This window comes from Gracilinanus agilis, chromosome 2 (assembly GCF_016433145.1).
Source record: "Gracilinanus agilis isolate LMUSP501 chromosome 2, AgileGrace, whole genome shotgun sequence".
In the NCBI taxonomy this organism is placed as follows: domain Eukaryota; kingdom Metazoa; phylum Chordata; class Mammalia; order Didelphimorphia; family Didelphidae; genus Gracilinanus; species Gracilinanus agilis.
The window spans coordinates 273,304,408-273,328,895 of record NC_058131.1 but is presented as its reverse complement, the minus strand read 5'-3'; the positions used below and the strand labels follow the sequence as shown (position 1 = coordinate 273,328,895).

Here is a 24,488-nt window from a genome sequence, read left to right as displayed (position 1 = left end):
GGTAAAGGGTGGGCAGCTTAATATGTGCTTATTAATTATTTGATTGATTAATCTCTAGTTTCTTCACCACTTTGTTCATCTTCCTCTTAACACACTCCAATTTATTATTATCTTTTCTAAAACTGTAACAGTGGGGAAGAGATCAACATTATCAGAAAATGACTGTCTGAAAAGGATTAAATTATATCCAATTCAATTCATTTCCTTCAATGAAGGTTTACTATGTAGGAGAAGCTAGATGGCTCAATGGTTAAAGAACCCAGGCCTAGAGATGGGGGTCCTGGGTTCAAATCTGGCCTTGGACACTTAGCTGTATGGCTCTGGGCAAGTTACTTAATCCCAATTGCCTAGCCCTTAGCGCTCCTCTGCCTTGGAACAAATACTTAGTATTGATTCTGGGACAGAAGGTAAAGGATTTTTAAAAAATAAAAAGTAAAAAAAATAAAGGCCTACTATGTGCAGGGCACTATGCTAGACCCTGGGGGTACAAAGATGAAAAATGAAATGGTCCCTGCCCTGAAAGAGGGCATATTCTGCTGGGGGTCGGGGCTAGGGGATGAGGCACCAAAGGGAAGCCTTGGGGGAAGCTAGGGATTTCAGAGGAAGAGAGGAGGTTCTCAGAGCATTCTAGGCATGGGGGATACCTGTGTGTCTGGGAACCCATAGAGAAGGAAAGAGCTAGCATCCCAGTTTTGCTGAAATGAAGAAAGCATGATGGGGAACAAGAAAAATTATCAGGAAAGGCAACATGGAATCAGATTGTAGAGATCAGTAAGTGATAAAACAAAGACTTGGTATTTTTTTCCTAGAGGAGACAAGAAGCCATTAAAGCTCTTGAGCAAAAAGTAGACATGGTTAGACTTAAAATATTTTGGGAGCTGTGTGGTGGGTGGATTAGAAAAAGGAAAAGCCTAGAAAAAAAAGGAGATTAATTAGGAGGATATTTCCATAGCCTAGGCAAAAGGTGATGAGGTCCAGAACTACAGAGTGATGGTCATGGCCCAGTAGAATCACAGGTAGGAGGGGATGGCTGCTGTGGTATTAGAGAGGTATAATCAACAAGCCTTCGTTGGATCCAGCTGATTGGATATGAGGAATAAGAGAGAGTAGAGATGTGAGGATTATTTCTAAGTTGTGAACCTGAGTACAAGAAAGATAATGCCTGCAACAGAAATAGGGAAATTTAGAGAAGGAGTGTGTTTAAGGAGGAAGATAGTTCTATTTCGACAAATTGGGTTAGAGGCCTGTGAAGAGACTTAACCAGAGTGGATAACCAGTGCTTTTCTCCAGGCTACCAAAGTGTAGACAAACCAAATGCATTTGCACTCCTTTGGTAAGTAAAAATAACTGAGGTGAAGACCTAATTAGCAATAATGAGTAATTAGTGTGGGAAGCTACCACGTGGGATTCTGTAGTTGGACTCCTGATGAACTCCTCCTCCTCTTGCAATTCCCAGTGAGGAAACTCCCTCTGACCAATGTAGATTGACACTTACCTAAAGACTTATGAGTCTTTCTCAGTGGCTTGAACACTGAGAGATCAAGTGCCTAGTCCTTGGGCCCATAGCCAGTAGATGTCAGAGGCTGGACTCATACCCAAGTCTTTTCTGACTCCAAAGCATGGCTTCTCCTCACAATACAACAACACTGCTGTCATTTATATTGGCATAAGAGTTTTCCATTACATTCATGTCAACTTATCAGTCAGCAAGCATTTATTAAGGGCCTCCTCTGCCTGGCACATGCTAACTAAGCTCTGGGGATACTTAGAAAGACCAGCGATGGTCCTTGTCCTCAAGGAGTTCCTGGTCTAATGGAGGAGGCCACATACAAACCACTATGTACAAACAAGACCAGATAAACTGGAGGTAATCAGCAGAAAGAAGGCCCATTTTTTTTTAAACCCTTACCTTCCATCTTAGAATCAATACTGTGTATATAAAGGCTACGCAATAGGGGTTAAGTGACTTGCCCAGGTCACATAGCTAGGAAATATCTAAGGTCAGATTAGAACCCAGGACCTCTTGTCTATGGGCCTGGCTCTCAATCCACTGAGCCACCCAGCTGCCCCCTACTCCCCAAGGCACCATTGTTAAGAAAAATTAGAAAGGCTTTTTGTGGAAGATGGGATTTTAGCGGAAGCCAGAGAAGCCAGGAGGTGGAGATGAGGAGGGAGGTTTATGCATGTTTTGTCCCTATCTTGATTCCAGTTTTTTGTTACTACAAAATAAAAAGACTGCCATAAATATTCACAGGGATTCTTTCCCTAGGTTTTTGACCTTTTGGGGAATAGAGGCAACTACATGGTATAATAGATAGACTTTTAAACTTGAAGTCAGGTTGACCTGAGTTCAAATCCTTCCTCTGATACTGAGTCACTTGACCCTGGGTAATTCACTTGTCCTCTTTCAGTCTCAATTTCCTTATCTGTAAAATGTCACCAATGGTCACCTGTATATATCAGAAAACCAGGAAGAAATAGTATCTTATGATGTTAGAAAGTAGTTGGGATAAGTTTATTAAAGAAAAGTGATTTTGCGGGGTTTTGTGAGTATCAAATAAGCTAACATCTATAAAGAACTTTGCAAAATTTAAAGCACTTCATAAATTGCCACTGTTATTAATATCATTATATTATGTCTAGTGAGGCATGACTGTTATTTCAGGGCACACTGCTGGCAGGAGACCCGAGTGTGGAGCCGTCTTACCGGATCCCATGCCCAGCCCTATGGACTGATGACATTGTGGTTCCCTGTTGTATGTTTCAGGTCATCCAGCTAAGGAGAACCGTCTTGCCACCACGAAGGAGAAGCTTTTTCTGGCCCAAAATGTAAGAAATTGAGTGACCCCTGGATGGATGGAAACTAGATACAGGGTGTCTGATGCTCACATGAGTCAGCAAACTTCCCCCTGTGGCGGATCCCGGCCCCTCTGTGTGATCCTGTGGCTCTGTGTTGGCATGCATACGAGACTGTACTTTTGTGTTCACTTGTACACGCAGCTTTGTCTTTTTTTTTTTTTAACCCTTACTATGTATTGGTTCTAAGGCAGAAAAGCAGTAAGGCCTTAATAAATGCTTGCTTAAAAAAAAAAACAACAACAACAAAAAACCTTCAGAGTTCTTTCTCTGACCAACTCATCTGAGCTGAACAAGAGACTCATGGCTGGAGCAATGACCATGGGAGAGGGCCTGGAAGGCAGGAAAAAAAGAACTAAAGATGGAACCCAAACCGCCCTCATTCTAGGCTCTCTGAAATGGTGCCAGACCCACCCCACTGACACTGACTACCACCTCATTCTTTTCTCTTTCCAGGGAAATAGATTGAGCAATGGAGATCACCAAGAGAAGGAACGGCGCCGTATCAAAGAAAGCTTTGAGAACTATCGTAGGTAAGAGTGACTTGGTTCAAAGGAAGGAAGGTGCCCAGTTGGTGCCATGCATTTGGATTTTAAATGCTCCTAATAAGTTCCCACCCATATGACTTTGAGCAAAGCACTAAGCCTCTTTTGGCCTTGGTTTCCCTGCATGTAAAATGAAGAGGTCTGGGCACCTAAGTTGTACAATGGATAAAGCACCAGGCCTGGAGTTGAAAGGATCTGGATTCAAGTCTGGGCTCAGATACTTCCTAGCAATTGACCCTGGGCAGGTCAATTAACTCCAGTTGCCTAGACCTTGCCACTCTTCTGTCTTAGAATTGATACTAAGACAAAAGGTAAGGGTCTTAGATGGATGGATGGATGGATGGATGGATATCCGGATGGATGGATGGATGGATAGATAGATAGATAGATAGATAGATAGATACATACATACATACATACATACATACATACAGACAGACAGGTAGATAGACAGGCAGACAGACAAACGGATGGTTGGATGGATGGAAGAGGAGGTTGTCCTTTATTTGTGGTTCAGACTTTCAATAAAATCCCAAGATGTGTTCTCACATTTGCACCCATTTCTCACTTTCACAGGAAGTGGGCACACAGAAAGGTTCACCATAGCACTCGGCAGGGAGAAGTCGACTGGGAAAACACCACAGGAAGTGACAACACAGATACTGAGGGCTCCTAGCTCTATATTTGCCTGTTGTACCCACAGCCCTGAATCCCCCCAGTCAGTTATTTAACCTCTCTGAGAAGCCCTGTACTACCAGTATCATGGGGACAGAATGGAGTGGGAAGGTAAATTATCAAAAACTTCATCTAAGCCTCGAAACCATTTCTGTTTGGCTTAGATTCAGAAGGAAAGTCATTTATTTTGGACTATTGAATCTAAGGCCCTAAACCCAAGGATTTCTGTTCTGAATTAGGATTGACTTTAGATTGGTATTAAAATGGATTTGTGACCTTAATGAAGGATGGATATGAAGAATTCTGAGAAAATAAAAAGCAGACTTATATAAGCTGTGTAGACTAAAGAAAATTGAGGAAAAAATAATAACTATAACCAGGTGTTTGAAGAAAATATTAAACAGAAACAAAACTCGGTCAAATTCAGTAGAAAACAATGGAAACAAATTATCAAAGTTAAAGGATGTGACCATCCTTCATGTTAACAAATAAAAAACTACAAAAAGTAGAAAGTAATCTGTGCTGTCATTATACTCAATCTTCGAGGCTGTTTTGCTCAGTTGTTTGGGGCTAATGCAGGTGTCACTTCTGTTATGAGTAAGATTAGATTAGCTAGTAATTAGGTATTGATTATATATTGATTAGGAAGTACCTAGCAGGAAGGAGCTGGAGCTGGGAATTCCAGGTTGGAATGAAGGAGGAGGAAGTCTATCTGTGTTCTGTGTGTGGACTCCATTAGTGGTAGGCAAAAAACTGTTGCCAGCCTGGGAGACCTCAGAGCAAAGGACACCTTGCATCCTGTTTTCCCCTGGGATCCTGTGTGGTGTGGCATTTAAGGAAAGAACAAGAGAAGAGGACAGTGCTTCAAGCAAACCCCTTACTGCTTGGTTCCTGAGACAACTGTAGCTCCTGGCATCCAGACATCATCAATGGATTGCAGTGAGAAATCCCAAAGCCACAAAAGCCCCAGCTGTACCCAAGCCTGGCAGGTTCCAGGTTTGAGGCAGAAACCCAGAGACTCCAGTATAGCTCCTTGGGCCCTGTTAGTTAGATAGCTTAAATTAGTGTAGTTGAATAAGTCCTTCTCTGTCCCTTTGGGTTTTGTTATTAGGTGTTAAGATTTTAGAGTAGTCATTCCTATCCCTCCTTTTAGTTGTTTCTAATTAAAACCCAGTTTCACCTTGTTACCTTGTCAGTTAATTCAAGGCCTCTGGCCAGAGTGACAGTTGGCTGTTATTTTTTCAGTTGGGAGTGGTGTAGCTGTACAAGACTTCAGTGTTCAGTTATAGTCTCTCTTACATCCCAGAGAGTGTTCCCACAAACCCCATAGTTGATTTTTAATATCCCTGGTGACCCCATTACTTATATTTTCCTACACTTCCACATTGCAATGACTTCCTCATTTTGGTTTTGATATATCTTGGGTCAACATAAGAAATTAAATGGGAATTTGTGGGGGATGAGTTTCGTGGAAGCCACTAGTGACACTCAAAGGCCAACAGACAATACAGAAAAAGTTTAGAAACTCAGAAATACATAAAATATATTATATAATATTATATAATATTATATAATTATATAATATCAATATATCTTATCTTTTAATACCATAAATATAAACAATTTCTTTTTTAAAGTTAAAATAAGTAAGAAGTTAAGGTTTGTGAAAAGAATGGAATAGCCAGCAGATGATACACAAAGGCTAGAAATGTAGAGATATCTTAACATCGACGTACTTAACATGACCAAATACTGAACCCAAATTTTACAATAAGGTACTATAAATACCCATAAGAGAAAAAGAAATATTTCAAATCTTCTCTGGTACAAAGGGAGAGCCAAAAAAGTTTTACTTGGATTTTCCAGATTGCCAGGACACCACAGTCATAACCCCCATGATATGGAAGTAATATCTCTACACAGGAGGGGTCTGTTTGTTGGAATGTCTACTGTCAAGATTTCAAAAAAAAATTTTAATGGATTTGTACTCAAAAAAGCAGTGAACAGTTGGAGGCATGATAAACTGTCTTCTACAGATGTTGTTAGTACTCTTCTTAATCATCACAAAGCAGATAAGTAAGAATTTATTGTAACTTTAGTGGTCTGCTTGTGAAAAGATCTAGATGTATTCTACTGATTTCCTTGCCTACTTGGCTGTAGGATGATGGGAAATCAATTGTTTATAATAATAATTAGAATTGTGAGAAAGTGTATTATAGTGGAAAGTTTACTGAAGTTTGGGCCAGGAGGCTAGATTTGAACCCCAACTTTTTTTTTAATTTTAATTTTGAATATTTCCCCCTAGTTATATATTTTATGTTCTTTCCCTCTTCCCCAATCCCTTAACCCCCCTTAGCAGATACATAATTCCACTGGGTTTTACATGTATCATTGATCAAGACCTAATTCCATATTATTGATAGTTGGACTAGAGTTATCGTTTAGTGTCTTCATCCCCAATAATATCCCCAACAGCCCATGTGTTCAAGCAGTTGTTTTTCTTCTGTGTTTCTCCTTCCACAGTTCTTCTTCTGAATGTGGCTAGTTTTCTTTCTCATAAGTCCCTCAGCCTTGCTCTGGATCCATGCATTGCTGCTAGTAGAGAAGTCTGTTATGTTTGATTGTACCACCGTGTATCAGACTCTGTGTACAATGTTCTCCTAGATCTGCTCCTTTCACTCTGCATCAATTCCTGAAGGTCATTCCAGTTCACATGGAATTCCTTCGGTTCTTTATTCTCCAATGACTCTTAATAGTTGTGTGACATCAGTTAGTCAATTGGCATTAAATAAGTGCCTACTTTGAGCCAGATATGGTACTAGGAATACAAGGAAATGCCAAAAACCCAGTTCCTGCTCTCAGAGAGCTTTTGGTCTAATGGAGGAGACAACATGCAAAGGAAGATGTGAAAAAAAGAGACAGGAAAAATAGGAATGGGAAGTAGGGAGGTTTGAACCCAGGTCTTCCTGGCTGCAGGCCCAGTGCTCTATCTATGGTGCCACCTAGCTGCCTTTATCCTTTTAGAGCAGGGGTCGGCAACGTATGGTTCTTTCTGCAGGAGCCATAAAGTCAATTTTTTTTCAGGCGCGGTTACAGGAGCGCACACTGTGAGCACTGTACGGCTCTCACGAAATTACATTTTAAAAAATGTGGCGTTTACGGCTCTCATGGCCAAAAAGGTTGCCGACCCCTGTTTTAAAGGATTATGGTGGCAACCCAGGGCAGCAAGGTGACACAGTGAATAGAGCCCGGAGTCAGGAAGACTCCATCTTCCCAAGTTCAAGTCTGTCCTTAGACATTTACCAGCTATGTGACCCTGGGGAAGTCACTAAACTCTGTTTGCCTCAGTTTCCTCATCTGTAAAATGACCTCCAGAAGGAAATGGCAAATCACTCCAGTATCTACCAAGAAAACCCCAAATGAAGTTGACTGAAATGACTGAACAACAAAAATATTTCAGTATATTTTGTTTCCTTTGTAATTTTTTATTCTGAGAAATGGGTTCCTAGGCTTTACTATAGTCTGCAATACAAAAAAGATGGAAGACTCCTGGCTCAGGGGACGGAGGGCCAACCTTGAGGCCAGAAAGACCTTTGCTTAGATCTTTGCTTTTGTAAGAGGGAAAATTTAGGGTATTTTATAGATAATATATTTAAAGTGTGGCTGCCAGGAATCAATGATTCAGGTTGATTCCGTAATTAAATCAGACCCAAGTCAGCATCGGGTTGAGGAGTTTATTTACAATCTGGTAGGTAAGGAGTAGGAATAAAGAGAAAGGGAAAGGCCTGGACGGAGAGAGGGTTAAAAGGCTAAATAAATGAAGCTGTAAGCCACAAGGCACAACAGCCAGATAGGCAGAGCTTGGAAGCGGCCCAGTCAGGCCAAGGAAGTCAGCCTAACTTACCCATGTGACAATACAGAGTGTAAGCTGTCTGTGGTCTCAGGAGATCCTTCAGCACCGAGTAGGAAGTGAGTAACATACTTAAAGAGATAGTGTCCTTCGTCACTTCCCGTGGGTCCACCTCTAATTCAAATGGACAAATGGCAGTCTCTACTTTGATTTGGACTGCCCAAAGGGCAGTCCCTTGTTCTAGATTTGCTACTCATTGTCACGTGTGCGTAACTCGTTTCCCCTCCCCACTAAGGAAGGTGAGGATTACATCATTTCTACGCCTAGGATGGGCAGATTTTTGACTATGAATGGGCTCGAGCTAATTCCATTTACACACTTTAGCTGTGTACCATGGGCAAGTTGTTAGGTAATGTTCTCTATGATTATAAAGATGAGTCCTCATTCTGCAACAGAGAAAGCAGTTTCCACACAAAAGAGTTCCTTAAACCAATGCACTCACAAGTCCAAATCAAATAATTATAGTATTAAGAATAACACCATTAAACTATCTTATTAAATATCTATGGCACACAAGTTATATTTGCTTTCAAAGAACTTACATTTTACTGGGGAGTTACAGGTATATAAATAAATATAACAGGCAGCTAGGCAGCTCAGCAGATATAGAGTCAGGCTTGGACTCTATTGAGCTGTGTGAACCTACACAAGTCAGTTTTCTGCCTCGGTTTCTTTTTTTGTAAAATGGGGATAACATTGAGAGTCAAATCAGATATTTGTAAAATGTTTAGCATAGTGCCTGGCACAAAAAAGCAATGGATAAATGTTTATTCCTTTCCCCATTACTTGAAAAGGAAGAAAGAGATCTACTTCAGGGGATCAAGGAAGGCTTCCTGGAAAAGGCATCATCTCATCATCTGAACTGAGCCTTCCAATAAGATAAGTCTTCTGGGAGGCAGCTTTGAGTAGGAAACACATTCAGTTATGGAGATGACTGAGAATCAGCAGAAGCAGGCCAAACTTAGAGGAAAATTAGTAGTTCAATTTGTAATAATTCTTATCTATTCTATATAGTGATACAATGCATTTTACATTTCTTCAACAGTCCTGTGAAGTATCCAGTACCAGGCTTATTATCCTGAGATAAATTACCATGTGCCTAAAGGTTCTTGGCCTTATTCTTCATTCTGAGTATGAATAACTTTCACTCATTTTTAAATTTTTAAAAATTTTTTCTCATGGTTACATGATTCTTGTTGTCTCCCTCTCCTCTTCCTTCTCCCCTCCCAGAGGTGACAAGTAATTTCACTGGATTATACATACATTATCACTTTCATTCATTTTAAATAGTATGCATGAGTGTGTGTATTTACTCATTTGTCCCAAGACACCCTCTGCTCCCTGAGGGGAGAATGAAAAGATTTTAGTCACTCAATGACCTAGTTGTACAGAAGGAAGAAAATATGTTCCTTCGGGACCTGAATTTGTCTTCAGGAACGAGTAGGAGGGGTAAGTCAAATTTTGTCTTTTTTCTTTTCTAACGTTAGGTTCATAAGCTTTGTTTCCTTCTTCTAAAACCCTGACCTTCTCTCTTAGAATAAATAGTAAATATTGTTCCAAGGCAGAAGAGTGGTAAGGGCTAGCCAGTGGGGGTTAAGTGACTTGTCCAGGGTCACACAGCTAGGAAGTGTCTGAGGCCAAATTGGAACCCAAGAATTCCCACCTCCAGCCCTGGCTCTCTATCTAATGAGCCACCTCACTATCCCAGGTCCACAAGCCTTTATTAAGTACACATCAAGTGCCAGACATTGTACTAAGCCCTAGCAATGCAAAGAAAGGCAAAGAACAATTCTTGTTCTCAGAGGAGCTCACAGTCTAATGGGGGAGACAATATACAGACAACTCTTCACAAACACAATAAATTAAAGATAATCTTAGAGGGAAGGCACTAGAATTAAGAAAAGTTTCTTATGAAAGGTGGGCTTTTAGCTGGGAGGAACTTGAAGGAAGTCAGGTAGAGAGGAAGAGGGAGAGAATCCCAGGAATAGGAGGCAGTCATTGACAATTCCTGGAATGTAGAGATGGAGTATCCTAAAGCAGGAAGAGCAATGCCAGTTAGGAAGTAAGAAGACCAGAAAGGTAGGAAAGGACCAAGTTTTGAAGAGTTTTAGAAGCCAAACAAGAGTTTATCTCTGATCCATGGGAGGTGATAGAGTCAGACCAATGCTTTAGGAAGATCTTGTTGACAGATGAGTGGATGATGGATTAGAGTGGAAAGAGGCTTGATTCAGAGCAACTAATCAACTAACCAGTAGGGTACTGCAGTATTCCAGACATCGGGTAGTGGGAGTGTCAGAGAAGGATGAATATTCTAGAGATATTGTGAAGTAGATTTGACTGGACTTGGCAACTGATTAGATATGGGGGATGAAAGAGTGAGAAGTCAAGGATAACACACATCTAGGCTGTGAGCCTAGATGAAGGGAAGAATGTTGGTAACTTGACAATAACAGAGGAAGCAACCAGGTGGGACGGCTCAGTGGATAAGAGAGCGAGGCCTGGAGTCTGGAAGACCATGGGTTCAAATCTGGCCTCAAACACTTCTTAGCTGTGTGATTCTGGGAAAGTTACAACCTTGATTGTCTGGCCCTTGCCCTTCCATCTTAGAATTGATACTAACACAGAATGTAAAAAGAGAGAGACAAATAATAGAGAAATTTGGAAAAGAGAAGAGTTGGGGAGGAAATATGGGTTCAGTTTTGGACATGTTGAGTTTGTCTATAAGTAATCCATTTTGAGAGGTCCAGCAGGCAATTGGAAGCATGATAATGGTGGTAGGGAGAAAGGTTAGGACTGGAGCATCATTAGCACAGAGCCAGCCATGTTGGCGAATTTGACATGAGTGCCAGAGGGGACGGCTCCCCTGCCCTCTCCACCATGCCTGAGTACATTTCTCACATGACCTGCCTCTCTGTCCAGCAGCCCAATGGGAGCACTTCCTCCCTCCCCTGTCTGGCGGGGGTGGGGGTAGGGAGGATGCCTTCTTGAGGTGTGAGGGTTGCAGTTTGGGCACTCAGTCTCTAAAAGATTTGCCATCACGGGCACAGAGATATTAAATCCATGGGAGCTGATGAGATCACTAAGTGAGATAGTGTAGAGGGAGAAGAGAATAATTAAAGATTTCAATGTATGGAAATATGCCATTGGGCACTGACAGAACATCTGTTTATAAATGTGCCAAGCTTGAAATCTTGCTCTTTTCTCTCAGTTCTCCAGTGATAAGCGCTTCCTACTTAGATACATATTGATTTGTGAAGTTTTACAATCAACACCATTTCATTTACAAATGAGTAGCTTTCAGACCCAGTCTTTAATCTTCAATCAATAAACACTTATTAAACCCTTACTACGGTAAGCTTTGGGGATCCCTAGATAGAAATGAAACAGTCTTTGCCTATACACAAAGGAGTATATGCAAAACAAATACAAGTTCATTTTTTGAGGGGGCTGACTAGCATCTGGGGAGAACAGTGTCATGTCAGGAAAGACCTCTGGTAGGTAATGACATGAGCAGAATTTTGAAAGGGGCAAGAAAATCTGAGGGAGAAGTGAGAAGGGGAGTGTATTCCAGGGTTGGGGGAAAGCCCGCAAAAACAGATAGATGATAAGAGACAGAGATGAACAGATATAGAGAGGCAAGAAGATGAGAGAGAGAAGAGCTAGAGATAGAGAAAGAGAGAGGAGAGGACAGATAGAGGGAGAGGGAAAGAGAGAGGAGAGGACAGATAGAGGGAGAGGGAAAGAGAGGTTCTCCACATGAGAAAACCAGCTTGTCTAAAGAGAAATAATGTATACTAAGCCTGGAAAAGTAGGTTGGATATAGCTTGTGAAGGGTTTAAAGTGCCATAGAGGGGAGTTAGGTTTTAGGGAGCTACTAAGGCTTCTTGAGTAGGTCACACCTGGGTTTTAAGCATGGCACTGTTATCTGTAGGGAGGTTAGCCTGAAAAGGAGACTTAAGACAAGGAAACCAATTAGGAGGCTACTACAATAGCTTTGAAGGTAACTAGAAATTATGAGGACCTGAACTAAAGTGATGGCAGTGTGAGTGAATTAAATATTGTGTTTAAGAGATGTGTGGAAAGAATGGATACAACCTGGAAAGTGATTGGGGGGTAGGGGAGTCAGCTAGGTGGCTCAGTGGATTGAGAGCCAGGCCTGGAGACAGGAGGTCATCCTAGGTTCAAATCTAGCCTGGCACTTCCCAGCTGTGTGACTCTGAGCAAGTCACTTAACCCCAATTGCCTAGCCCTTAACTTTCTTTTGCTTTGGAATCAGTACACAGTGTTGATTCTAAAACGGAAGGTAAGGATTTTGTTTTTAAAGTGATTAAATGGGAATGAGGACAACCAGTGGAAATGTGCGTTGGCCATGGGTGAAGGGGAAAGTATGTAAACATGGGTGAAGGGGTGAAGCATGTAAACAGTTCAAAAATGAATATTAATGTTTTATTTTTTAAAAAAATTTTAAAAAGGGAATGAGGGCTGGCAGTGGTAAATGGCGCTTTAAAATCTTAGAAACATTTTCAAAATCCTTTTTAATGGTGCTTTTAGATCTTATGTTTTTTTCTAGGTAGCAGATATTAGAAACTCCGTACTTTCCCAGCTACTCCCAGCTGATAAGCACTTGCAAGGTCAAGCCTGAAGGGAGGGGGAAGCATCTGGGATATTATGACTTTGATAAGAGTTTTACAAGGCTGAGAAAGGACACTCAAACACTAAATCAAGCTTAACAAATGGGACATAGGAGGAAACATCACCCAGGTGTACTGGGAATCTTAGTGTTCCTTCCCTGTCCCTTCCCCTGGAATGCCCCTGGGAGGAATAATCTAAGGGGAGGGCAGAGAATTCCTAGGATGGGAGGAGGGCAGTACCCCAGACCCATAATAAAAAAAAGCTAGACCCCTGAAATCTCCACTATGGCTTTTCCATCGCCCCAACTACACTATGTGTAACATCCATAAACAAATGCCTGAGTTGTGATTCTTTGGGTGAGAATCAGTATTTGCTCTCCCACAACAAAATTTGCTCTCCTACGTCAGGAAGTAGGAATTATAAAAGTGAAAAGTCAAGAATGATTTCTAGTTTGTGATCCCATACAGTTAGAAAGGTGATCCCTTGACAAAAGTAGTTAAGTTCAGGGGGCAGCTGGGTGACTCAGTGAATAGAGAGTAGGTCCTGGACCCAGAAGGTCCTAGATTCAAATCTGGCCTCAGACACCACGTCCTAGCTATGTGACCCTGGGCGAGTCACTTAACCCCCATTGCCTAGTCCTTACTGTTTTGCCTTGGAACCAATGTTTCTAAGACAGAAAGGGTTTAAGTCCCAAGGACAGGAAGTAAGGGTCTTGTTCAAATCAGTGACTAGCAGAGCCACCCCTCTGACAGCTAAGCTATTGTTCTTTTCCTTCCAATCAGGCCCTTTCCATGAAGGGGTTGGACTGAGAGCACTTTCAGCTCTAAACTCTCAGATTCTATGGTTTCTAAGGTTACTTCCAGGAGTGTGTTAATTCCATGTGAGCATTTACATAAAAATGAGCAAATACTATATATCAAGGCTTGATCTGTTTTACTGATTGCCTAGACTTGAGTAAACGATGGAGAAAAATGTTAATAGAGTAGATTGGGGGCAGCAAGGTAGTTTAGTAGATTGAGAGCCAGGCCTAGAGATGGGAGGTCCGGAGTTCAAATCTGACCTTGGACACTTACTAGCTGTATGATCTTGGGTAAGTCACTTAACCCTCATTGCCTAGCCCTTACAATTCTGCCTTGGAATGGATATTTCTTCTAAGACAGAAGGTAAGGGTTTAAAATAGAAAAAAGTTCATAAGACAGTTGAGCTCTTGGAGAAAGATAATGAATTCTGATTTGGAAATGTTGAATTTGAAAAACTTATGAAGCATCCAGTTCAAAATGCCCAATAAGTAGTTGGTGATGTTGGGCTGGAGCCCAGGAAATAGACTAGGGATGGCTAGATAGTTATCTACATAGAAATGACAAACTCATGGGAACTGATGAAGCCATCAAGAGAGAGAACAGAAATAAGAGAATAAGAGGGCCCCAGATGAAATTCTGAGGTATACAGTTCAGGGGTAAGATACAGAAAATGATCCAGCAAAGAAAACAGAAGTGATCACAAGTAGAACGGAGAGAGCAGAATGAAGGAAAGGCATTCAATGGTGTCAAATGTTGCTGAATGGTCGAGAAGGAATTAGGATTGAGAAAAAGCCTTTAGATTTGGCATTTGAGGCCATTAGTAACTGGAGAGAATAGTTTCAGTGTAGTGATGAAGTTAGAAAGCAGGTAATAACTTGGTTATCAATTTAACCTGAATGCTTTGGGAGAAGGTATTTTGAATGCTTGCCAAAAATGAAGGAATGTGACAGCCATGTACCTAATGGAAGATATACCTACTCCTTTTCAAAAGCTCCTGAAAGATCTTAAATACTGGAATCAAGTGGAAGGAGCAAGATTAATTCCCGAACCACATTACATCATCTGGAATACAAAGGAACTCCCCCCTTGTGAACTGTTCTGCTTCACTAGAATGCCCAGAGCTCAATTTCTTGTTGTTCATTGGTTATTTTATTTTTCCTCAATTACCTGTAAAAGCAATAAATATTTTGAGTTCCAAATTCTGTCCTTCTCATTCCCCCTCCCTGAGATGTAAGCAATCTGATAGTGATTTTACATGATAAAACATTGTTCGTATTAGTTGTTTTATAAAAGAAAACTCAGAAAAAAAATACGAAGTTAATATAGTATGTTTCAGTCTGCACTGACTCCATCAGTTCTTTCTCTGAAGGTGGATGGCATCTTTTGTCATAAGTCCTTTCCAGTGGTGATTTTCCAGATAGTCAAGGAAGAGAATACACAGTTCTCTATGACTTCCAGGATCAAATCTAAACTCTTCTGTTTGGTCTTTAAAGTCCTCCACAATTTGGTTACAGCTTACTTTTCTGACCTTATTGAATATTATTTCCCATCATGCACACTGTACTTGGACATGCCTTCTTCCTTTTCCTCATCCATGTCCCTGGCTCCTGGTTTCATTCCCCGTTCAACTTTTTCCCTTAGAATTCCTAGCTTCCTTCAAGGTTCAGCTTGTGTCACATTCAACATGGTGCCTTAATATGATGCCCAACTGTTAGTACCTTCCCCTCAAAATCCCCTTATATCTATTTTGTATCTACCTAAATATGGACATGGCAGCTAGGTGATGTAGTGAATAGAGCATAAGGTCTGGAATCAGGAAGATTCATTTTCCTGAGTTCAAATCTGGCTTCAGACACTGGCTGGGTGACCCTAAGCAAGACTCAGCATTGTCTGCCTCAACTTCCTCATTTGTAAAATAAGCTGGAGAAGGAAATGGCAAATCACTCCAGTATCTCTGCTAAGAAAACTCCAGCATGATGAAGAGTTGGACATGACTGAAATGAACAACAGCAACAATAAAATATGGACACCTCTCCCAGGCCTCAGCTGTATGTTCCTAGAGGGGATTGCTTTTCACGATTTTCACAACTGTCAATGCCTGGCATTTGAAAGGTGCTTAATAAATGCTTGCCAGTTGATTAGTTGATAATATAGGCCTGGATTGTTGCCTTCCTACAGCCTAGTCTTCCAATGTTATCAGGGTAGTCTGTTTGTAGTAGTAGTAGATTGAAGATGACTTTAGAGGGAGCAATGTTGTCACTTGGGGGAAGACAGGCCTGAGAAGTCCTACTTGGACTTATCTTCTTGGCTATGGTGCTGAGTAGGGTGTCTTTTTTTTTTTCTGTGTCTAGATCACAGCAGGCACTTTAAGAACCATCAAAACAAGATTCCTCTAAAGCAGGTCTTAATGCTTCTGACCTGAAGAGGAAGTCTCTTGACTTGTACTCAACCCCTAGTCACAAACTGCCTCATGAATGTTGGTTACTGGAGAGCAATGGGGAGCAAGTCAAGAGTTATGACAGGTTTTAGAGCTGGAAGGGACCTCAAATCATCTAGTGCAACTCCATTTTACAGGTGCAGACACTGAGGTCCAGAGAGGTATACTGAAATGAGTTCTGGCTCTGCAGTTAGACCTGGGTTCAAAAATCTCATCTCTGATGTTTGGGTGAATAACCTCAGCTGTCCTCATCAGTGAAATGAAAGAATGGGATCAAATCCACTCTCCCAGCCCTAAATCCATCATATAAGGATCCTTTCTTGCTCTAGATTCTGCAGCCCTACCCCAGAGCTGGAGAGTTTGAAAGAAAATATTTGTGGATTGATCACATCAGCCATTTAGTAGAATCCACACATCAAAGAAATCTGCTCAGAGGAGCCTCTGAAAGGAACCCATTCCACTTTTGGACAGTTCTTTAACAAGTTGAAATTGGCCACTTTGCAATTTCTACTGGTTGTTCCTGGTTCTTCCCTCTGGGATCAAAGAGAATAAATACATGAAAACAGTTATCAGATTCCCCATCTGATCCCCTAGAGTCTTCTCTCCAGGCTAAACCGCACCCCCTATCCGTCAGTCCCTTCAACCAGACTTTTTATGACAAACGACTCAAATCCCTTCTTCATCCTGGTTGCCCTCCTCTAGACATTCTCCAGGTTATCAGTATCCTTCTTAAACTAGGGCGTCCAGAACATTTGAAGGCTGGAGGTCTTGAAGGGTCCTCTATTCTTCCCTCAGAACAGCGAGGATGGCGCTGCAAAGAGTCGATCCAGCCAGGGGAGGGCAGCGTGACAGGAAGCTTGTTCGCCGGCTGGAGTTGCCATAGGCCACGGCGTTGCCCAACTTCAAGATGGCAGTGCTACGGCTTCATCCGCCCTTCCGGGAGTGGGCGGAAACATGCAACGGGCAGCGACGTGGGGCTGGCGGTTACCGCAACTGGCCCGGACTCTGGTCCCCGGCACCTGGCCGGGCCCACGGCAGGGATGCATCCGACATGCCATGGGGAGAAGGTGGCTGTGGCCCAGCCCGGAGGAAGGGAGGCGGTGCTGGCGGCGCCTGTTGAGTTCCGGGCCAGAGTCAGGTACCGGGGCTGAGCTGGGCCGGATACAGGCCTCTCATTACCAGCTGGTCTACACCTGCAAGGTGGGCCTACGGCGTAGGGATGCAGATTGAAGTCTGCGGCAGGGGGAAGTTGTTTCTCGAACCCGAGCGGGGCAGGGTGGGAAGGGATCTCGGACCGTTGGACCACGCGGCATTCGAACCTCATGGGCAGCTGAGCGGAAGTAGCGTGACTGTGAAACTGTCAAGATCAACTGAGAGGGGCCAGGCTGGGCTGCTGCAGTCCCCGCCCCTTTGACGCGTGCGTGCATCCCTGGGAGCCTATAGGTTCTGTGGTTCAATGCCCTGGAGATTAGAGAGTAAGGCGTCATAGAAGTATTAGGAAAAAAGTCTTGGCCTTCAAAGATTCCCTGAAAGGGGCTCAGGGACCCTTCCACGGCCAGACTTGGAGAACCTTCACCTGGGATTTAAGTTTTATCTAGTTCAAAAACTACTATTTTTAAATCGTTCATTTTTCACATAGAGAAAATTAGGGCTCAGAGAGGAGCGCAATGACTTGCTCAGGGTCACACAGTAGGGTTGGAATTGGAGCCAGGACTAGAATCTACTTCTGACTCCCTTGTTGGTGTTCTTCCCATAGCGAATGGTGGCTACTTCCATGGAATGAGCTATAGGGATAGAGTTCTACTACTACTACTAGCTAATATTTTGATGTCATTATGTGCCTGGCATTGTGCTGAGTGATTTACAATTATCTCAATAACAGTTAATATTTATATAACACTCTCTTTGTGCCAGGGGGCAGCTAGGTAGCCAAAGGGCCTGGATTCCAGGCCAGGACTGGAGTCAGAAAGACTTGAGTATGGCCTCAGGCATCAGCTGTGTGATCCAGGGCAAATCAGGGAACATTGCTTGCCTCAGTTTCCTCATCTGTAAAATGAGCTGGAGAAGGAAGTGGCAAACCACTCCAGTATCTTTGCTAAGAAAACCCCAAATGGGGTCCCAAAGAGGCAGATACAACAGAATGATAAAAATGTACCAGGCACTGTGCTTAATGCTTTACACTTAACTCATTTAAAAATAGTGATAATAGCTAATGTTTATATAATGCTTACTATGTCCCAGGCATTGTGCAAAGTGCTTTACAATCATTGTCTCAATGATAATAGCTAATATTTATGTCATGTGCCAAGCATTGTGCTAAGAGCTTTACAATTATGGTCTCACTTAATAAAAATAATAGTAGCAGCTAATATTTACTATGTGCCAAGCACTGTGGTAAGCATATTACAATTAATAGTCAATATTTATATAGTGCTTGCTATATGCTGGGCACTGTGGTAAGCACTTTACATTTAATGTAAAGAACTAATATTTATATAGTACTTACTATGTGCCAGGAATTATGCAAAGCACTTTACAGCTCACAACCCTGGGAGGTAGGAGCTATTATCCCCATTTTACAGATGTGGAAACTGAGGCAGAGGTTTAAGTAATTTGCCCAGGGTCACCTGGGTCTAAGATTGGATTTAAACTCAGGTCTTCTTGACTCCAGGCCCTTCCAGTCCTTGTAGCTGCCCTTAGGGCAGAGGAAAGACTGAAGTAGGAGCTCTGGAAACCAGAGGCATTGTGTTTGTAATAACTCATATTTCTATTGCTTTAAAGGTATTGAAGGGCTTTGGGCTGGGGGAAGAGGAGGGAGGAATAAGCCCCAGAACTGGGAATCAAAGTTTGGGGGTAACAGGGACTTTCAGTGGGGGAGAAAAATCTACAAGTCCAGGAGATGCAGGGATTGTCACATGTGGGACAGGTCTGAGGCTGGATTAGGCAGGGAGCATTAAGAGGAAGAGAAGTGGGTCTGAGGGATTTGGGGAGATAGTTTGGCACAATGTCTAGGGGAAGGTATGGCTCAGGGCACACCAGGTTGAGGGATGAAGGGCAAAGAGGAGGAGAATGGAACCCTTTCCATAGGTGATGTTAAGGCATAGGAGGCAGTGGGCAAGCCTCTTCCCACTGATCCTTCATTTACTCATCTGTAGAATGGAAATGGTACTTGGGCTATCTGCTTACTACATTATTAGGAGTGGGGCAAAAATCTTTGTAAACCTTAAAAGCATTATAAATGTGAGGTATTATTAGTGGTCAAGGCAAATGGTGGGAGAGGAGCTGAGACAGGCTGGAAGACATTGATAGGGAGAATAGGGACATGGTGAGACAGCACTGGACCAGAGGCAGAAGCTAAATGTGAGGATGCCTGTGCTGCTATGCCTATGCTAGGATGCTTATAAAACATTATATGACTCTTGGGAGCACCTATATAATGTTTAGCCCTGACCAAGGCAGCCAAAGGAGAAATAATGATAAAGCTGTTCAAGTTTTACATAGCACTTTTGTTATAACAACGTGTGAGGGAGATAGTGAAAGTATCTATTATACCCATTTTACAGGTGAGGAAATGAAGGCTGAATTTCAACAAGGAAACTTTCCCAGGATCACATACAACTAGTAAACAAGAGAGTCGGGCTGCAGTCTGTCCAAGTCTCTGGACACCAAGTCCAATATTTTTTCCCTTAACTGCATCATGCCTCCTATCTCAGCATGTGTGTCCCCTACGTAGAGGGCAATAGGGCTGAGGCCAAGCTGGCTGTTTTGAGCACAGAATGTTGTTGAGATGGGCCATGGGTGGGAGTCAGTGATGGTGGCAGGTTCACAATCCTGCTTTCTCTCCAAGGTCTGTTGGACAAGGTCAACTAAAAGAATCTCCAAGCTTGCCTATCATAATGGCGTGGTGATTGTGACATGTCCCAGCTGCCAGAACCACCACATCATTGCTGACAACCTGGGCTGGTTTTCAGACCTGGATGGGAAGAAGTGAGTACTCAGTTCCCACAGAAATCAGTTGAGTCCCTTTGGGTGTGTGTTGGAATCAATCCCAGCGATGATCTAAGAAATAAGCTCCTTTTAGTTTTTTAAAAGGAAGTTTGCCACACAACATCCAAACTCATGAACTCATCAATAACCAGAATTCTGATACTCACCAAAACATGATATGTGAAAACATGTGATAAGTACAGATGCCCTTCATGATAGTTGCCATTTCTTTCACCTTTTAAAGTTTACTAAGTGTTTTATCTTCACAGTAATCATGAGAGGTAGGCAGTATAAGCATTATCCCCATTTTATAGATTAGAAAATTGAGGCTTGACTAGAGACATCCAGAGTCTTGACCCCAGATAGCTGGTAAATGGCAGTTCTGACTGGAACTTGGTTCTTCTGACACACAGTCTGGTGCACTGTCTTTCCCACATTTAGTGTGAACTTCATTTATTTCCCCCATAGTCACATTCACATCATTTGAAATACTTAGAAACCAGTTAAAACAATTATAAGAAAAATCTTTTAAGATATCTTGTTATTCCTGTATCAAACTGCTTTGCTTTCTCAATGAGGGGAGAAGAAGAAGGGAAGGAGAGAATTTGGAACTCAAAATTTAAAAAAAAGTATATCTATCTATCTATATATATGTTACATATATACATATGTTACATATATACATGTTTTACATATATAATATATATTACATACATATTTTACATATATAATTGATTTTACATGTGATTAAAAATAAAATATTGAAGTGAATCTTTAAAAAAAAGATGTTCTGGATTTATCTATACAGAGAGCTCTCCCTCACTTTCCAAACCACCTTGTACGTCCAGATAGCTGTCACTACAGGGTTTCTTTCACTGCTTGTCATTGTGAATAGCAGGGACTTATTAGGAGAACTGATTTCTAGCACTACTGCTTTTTTTTTTTTAATTCAGAGATCTTTTATTTTCCCAATTACATGTAATAATAATTTTCAGCATGTGTTTTCCAAAATTATAAGATCCAAACTGTCTCTCACCCTTCCCTAAGAGATGGTAAACAATCTGATCTCAGCCATACATGTATTATCATGCAAAACACACTTCCATATTGATAGTTGTTGTAAGAACACACTCATATATAACCAAAACAAAACCCCCAAAATAAAACTCTAAATACAGTGATGAACAGTTCTTTCTCTGGAGTTGGAGAGCATTCCCCATCATAAGTCTTTCAGGATTGTCCCACATCATCGCATTGCTGAGAGCAGCCATGTTTTCACAGTTGATCATTGTGCAATATTGCTGTTACTGTGTACAGGGTTCTCCTGATTCTCCTTATTTTGCTCTATATCAGTTTATTTAGATCTTTCCAGCTTTTTCCAAAATCATCCTGCTTATTGCTTACAGCACAAGAGTATTCTATCACTATCATATTCCACAACTTGTTCAGCCATTCCCCAATGGATAGACATCCCCTCAATTTCTAATTCTTTGCCACCCCAAAAAGAGCAGTTATAAGTATTTTTTACAAGTAGGTCCTTTCTCTCTTCAGGATACAGACCCAGTCATGTTATTACTGGATCAAAGGGAATGCTCAGTTTTGTGACCCTTTGGGCGTAGTTCCAAAATGCCTTCCAGAATGGTTGGACCAGTTCACAACTCCACCAACAATGCATTAGTGTCCCAATTTTGCCGCATCCTCTCCAACATGACCACTTTTCTGCTTTATTGGCCAGTCTTCTGGGTGTGAGGTGGTACCTCAGTATTGTTTTAATTTGCATTTCTCTGATGGAGTGGTACAGAACATTTTTTCATATGATTATTGATAGCTTTGATATCTTCATCTGAAAACTTGCTTGTTCATATCCTTTGACCAATGACTGGCTTTTCTATGTGGTGGCCCTTCTGCCTAAGACTGCTATTTTCCCCTTGCTCTGAGTTTTTCACTTCCTTTGTTAAATTGCCTGGAATGCCAACAACTATAGATAATTTGGTTGAAATAACATTGTATTAAAAAATGCCCCTCTGAGAGTTTTGGGGATGTCAGTAAGTTATGCCTTAGTGAGAATTAGTTCAGGCAGTTTGGTTTTCTCTAACACCTATTTGTGAGAACTACATTTAAGGAATAAGTTTTTGATTAGGGTATGTGGAGGTGGGAGGGAGAGAACAAAGCATTTATTAAGTGCCTACTGTGTACTAAGGATATACAAAAAAATCTCATTTGAACCCTCATTATCCTTGAGAACTAGGTGCTCTTGTTATCCCCATTTTTACAGTTGAGGAAACTGAGGCAGATAGAGATTAAATTACTTGTCCAGATTACAAAGCTAGTGCCTGAGGCTGAATCTGAATTCAGATCTTCCTGATTCCAGACTCAGCACCCTATCTTCTGTGCTGTCTAGCTTCCTAGGCTGGTATTTTGGAATTTGGAGTTCTTTGTGCTGGCTTGTTAGGCCTCTTTTGGGTTGCTTTGGGACTTCATGGGCATTCTAAAGGCCAGGACCCTGGAAACAAGGTTCCCTCAATAGAGAGAAAGGTGTGGGAGAATATGGAAATTAACTTTTCTTATTTGAAAATTTTGCTTAGGGCTAGCCCTGAACTTAGGAAGGAGTATTTAAATCTTTCTTCTAGTACTACATAGCTCCCTATTTGCAGATCAAGACCTTAGATGGTGACAATTTGCAGTCCTGCCATAGGTCTTCTACTCTTGAGAGAGGAGGCAATGCAGGCAGAGACCAGCTAGAGAGTCAGCAAGAATAGAGTGATGGGTTTGCATCTGGTCAGTCAAGCCTCCATCTTCAGGAGCAGATCTCCGGGGGAGCTGGCTGTGGCTTAACATTGGGTCATTTTTGTCTTTAGGAACATTGAAGAAATCCTGGCAGCTCGAGGGGAGAAGGTGACCCGTTTGACTGGTGAGGAGATTCTCGAAGTTGTTTTGGAGACTGAGGCCCAGCCTGCTTCTCCCTCGGAGGGGGAAAGCAGCTCAGATCCCTCAGGGGCCTCGAGGAAGGATCCAGCCTGATCCAGATGAATGTTGACTTGTTTTCTCATTTTCTCTCTGTGCTGTAAAAGAAAGGAATCTTGGCTCTGGGTTACCTTTGTTTGTTTTTATAAACAAAAATGAATCATCTTCAAATTCCAGTGTCTGTTATCTGTTTTCAGGCTTCATAAGCTGTTTAGTCTCAGGTCTTAGAACTTAGTGGTCAAAAAATCAGAACTCTGAGAATACTCTTAGGCCTTGGGTGACCTCCACACTAGCCTGTATGGGCCACAGGGCACTCAAGTCATAGACACATGCCTTTTTTTTTTTTTATATATATTTTTTTTTTATTTTAAACCCTTAACTTCTGTGCATTGACTCATAGGTGGAAGAGTGGTAAGGGTAGGCAATGTGGGTCAAGTGACTTGCCCAGGGTCACACAGCTGGGAAGTGTCTGAGGCCGGATTTGAACCTAGGACCTTCCATCTCTAGGCCTGGCTCCCAATCCACTGAGCTACCCAGCTGCCCCCCCGACACATGCCTTTTTAAAAAATTATTTCTATTTACTTTTTTTAGAAACCCTTACTCCTTTAGTCTTAGAATCAATAGTGTATATTGATCCAAGTCTGAAGAGCATTAAGGGCAAGGCAGGGGGCGTTAAGATACTTTTCCAGGGTCACACAGCTAGGATGTGTCTGAGGCCATATTTGAACCCAGGACATCTGTCTGTAGGCCTGGCTCTCAATCCACTGAACCCCTAGCTACCCCCAGACAAATGCCTGCTCCATGAATAATCAGAAGAATGCTGTGAACCATTTGTATAGTTGAGGAAATAGCAACTTGCCAAAGGTGGGATATGGGTAGGAGGTAACTGGTCTGACCCTAGTATTTCCAGCACTGGGAGGTTAGTGTGGCTAGTGGCCAGCCTGAGTGGTTCTGATTAAAGCTTTTCTGAGCCCTTTTTCACTTCTTTCACCTGATTCCACCTGTTAAGGGCCCAATTTTGGCTAACAAGCACCCACCTTTATTGTTATCATGGATGTGAATGAATAAACCTTTATTATGTCCTTACTTTATGTGCCAAGCCCAGTGCTAAGTGCTCTAATTTGGGTAGTTCATACACAAAAAACCCTTAGGTACAAGTTGTATAAAAAGGCCCAGAAGTCCTGAGGGAGCAGCGCAAGGCCGGTGGCAAGGCCCAGGATCCTTAGGTTCCATCCACAAATGGAATGGCCACCTGAGGCCTAGAGATGTGGAGGCTAACAGGGCAGATAGGAAGGTCTGGAAGGCCTCAGAGCAGTCATCTGCTCCTTAGCTTTGGTTCAGAGCTTCTTGGGGGCATGGGAATGATCCAGGCCATGCCAGGAGGCCCCTGAGCCCTGCCTTTCCAGAGGTCCTGCTCAACTAGAGGCTTCAGGAGCAAACAGTCTGAGAACAAGCTGGCCTCCAAGGTCAGGCCCAGCAAATGTGAAGAGACTTCCTCATGGGAATGGCCAGCCATCTAATAATGAAGATCTCCAACCACATGACTCAAGGTTACCATCTACTTTGAGGATATCCCCACCAGAAGATGCTTAAAGTATCAGAATGACAAAAATAATAAAGTATTTTGCCGGCAATGGTGGTTCAGTGGACTGAGTCAGGCCTGGAGGCAGGAAGACCTGGGT

At 42.1% G+C, this 24,488-nt stretch overlaps 2 protein-coding genes across 3 annotated transcripts in view; both read left to right on the top strand.

Moving 5' to 3' along the window:
• The window catches only part of CARD9 (caspase recruitment domain family member 9), a 40,374-nt gene extending 35,658 nt beyond the window's left edge, over positions 1–4,716 (top strand). For both annotated transcript variants that reach the window (XM_044663935.1, XM_044663934.1), the window contains 3 exons: positions 2,768–2,829; positions 3,313–3,389; positions 3,978–4,716. In XM_044663935.1, coding sequence (XP_044519870.1) covers positions 2,768–2,829; positions 3,313–3,389; positions 3,978–4,077 — 239 coding nt within the window. In that variant the 3' untranslated portion in view covers positions 4,078–4,716. The remainder of the gene's footprint in view (positions 1–2,767; positions 2,830–3,312; positions 3,390–3,977) is intronic.
• Positions 4,717–12,381: 7,665 nt separating this feature from the next.
• Positions 12,382–22,971, top strand: DNLZ (DNL-type zinc finger). The gene is given in 4 exon segments (XM_044659679.1): positions 12,382–12,402; positions 16,651–17,055; positions 19,703–19,842; positions 22,701–22,971. Coding segments are annotated over 4 exon segments (729 nt in total). The 3' UTR covers positions 22,864–22,971.
• The last annotated feature ends 1,517 nt before the right edge of the window (positions 22,972–24,488 follow it).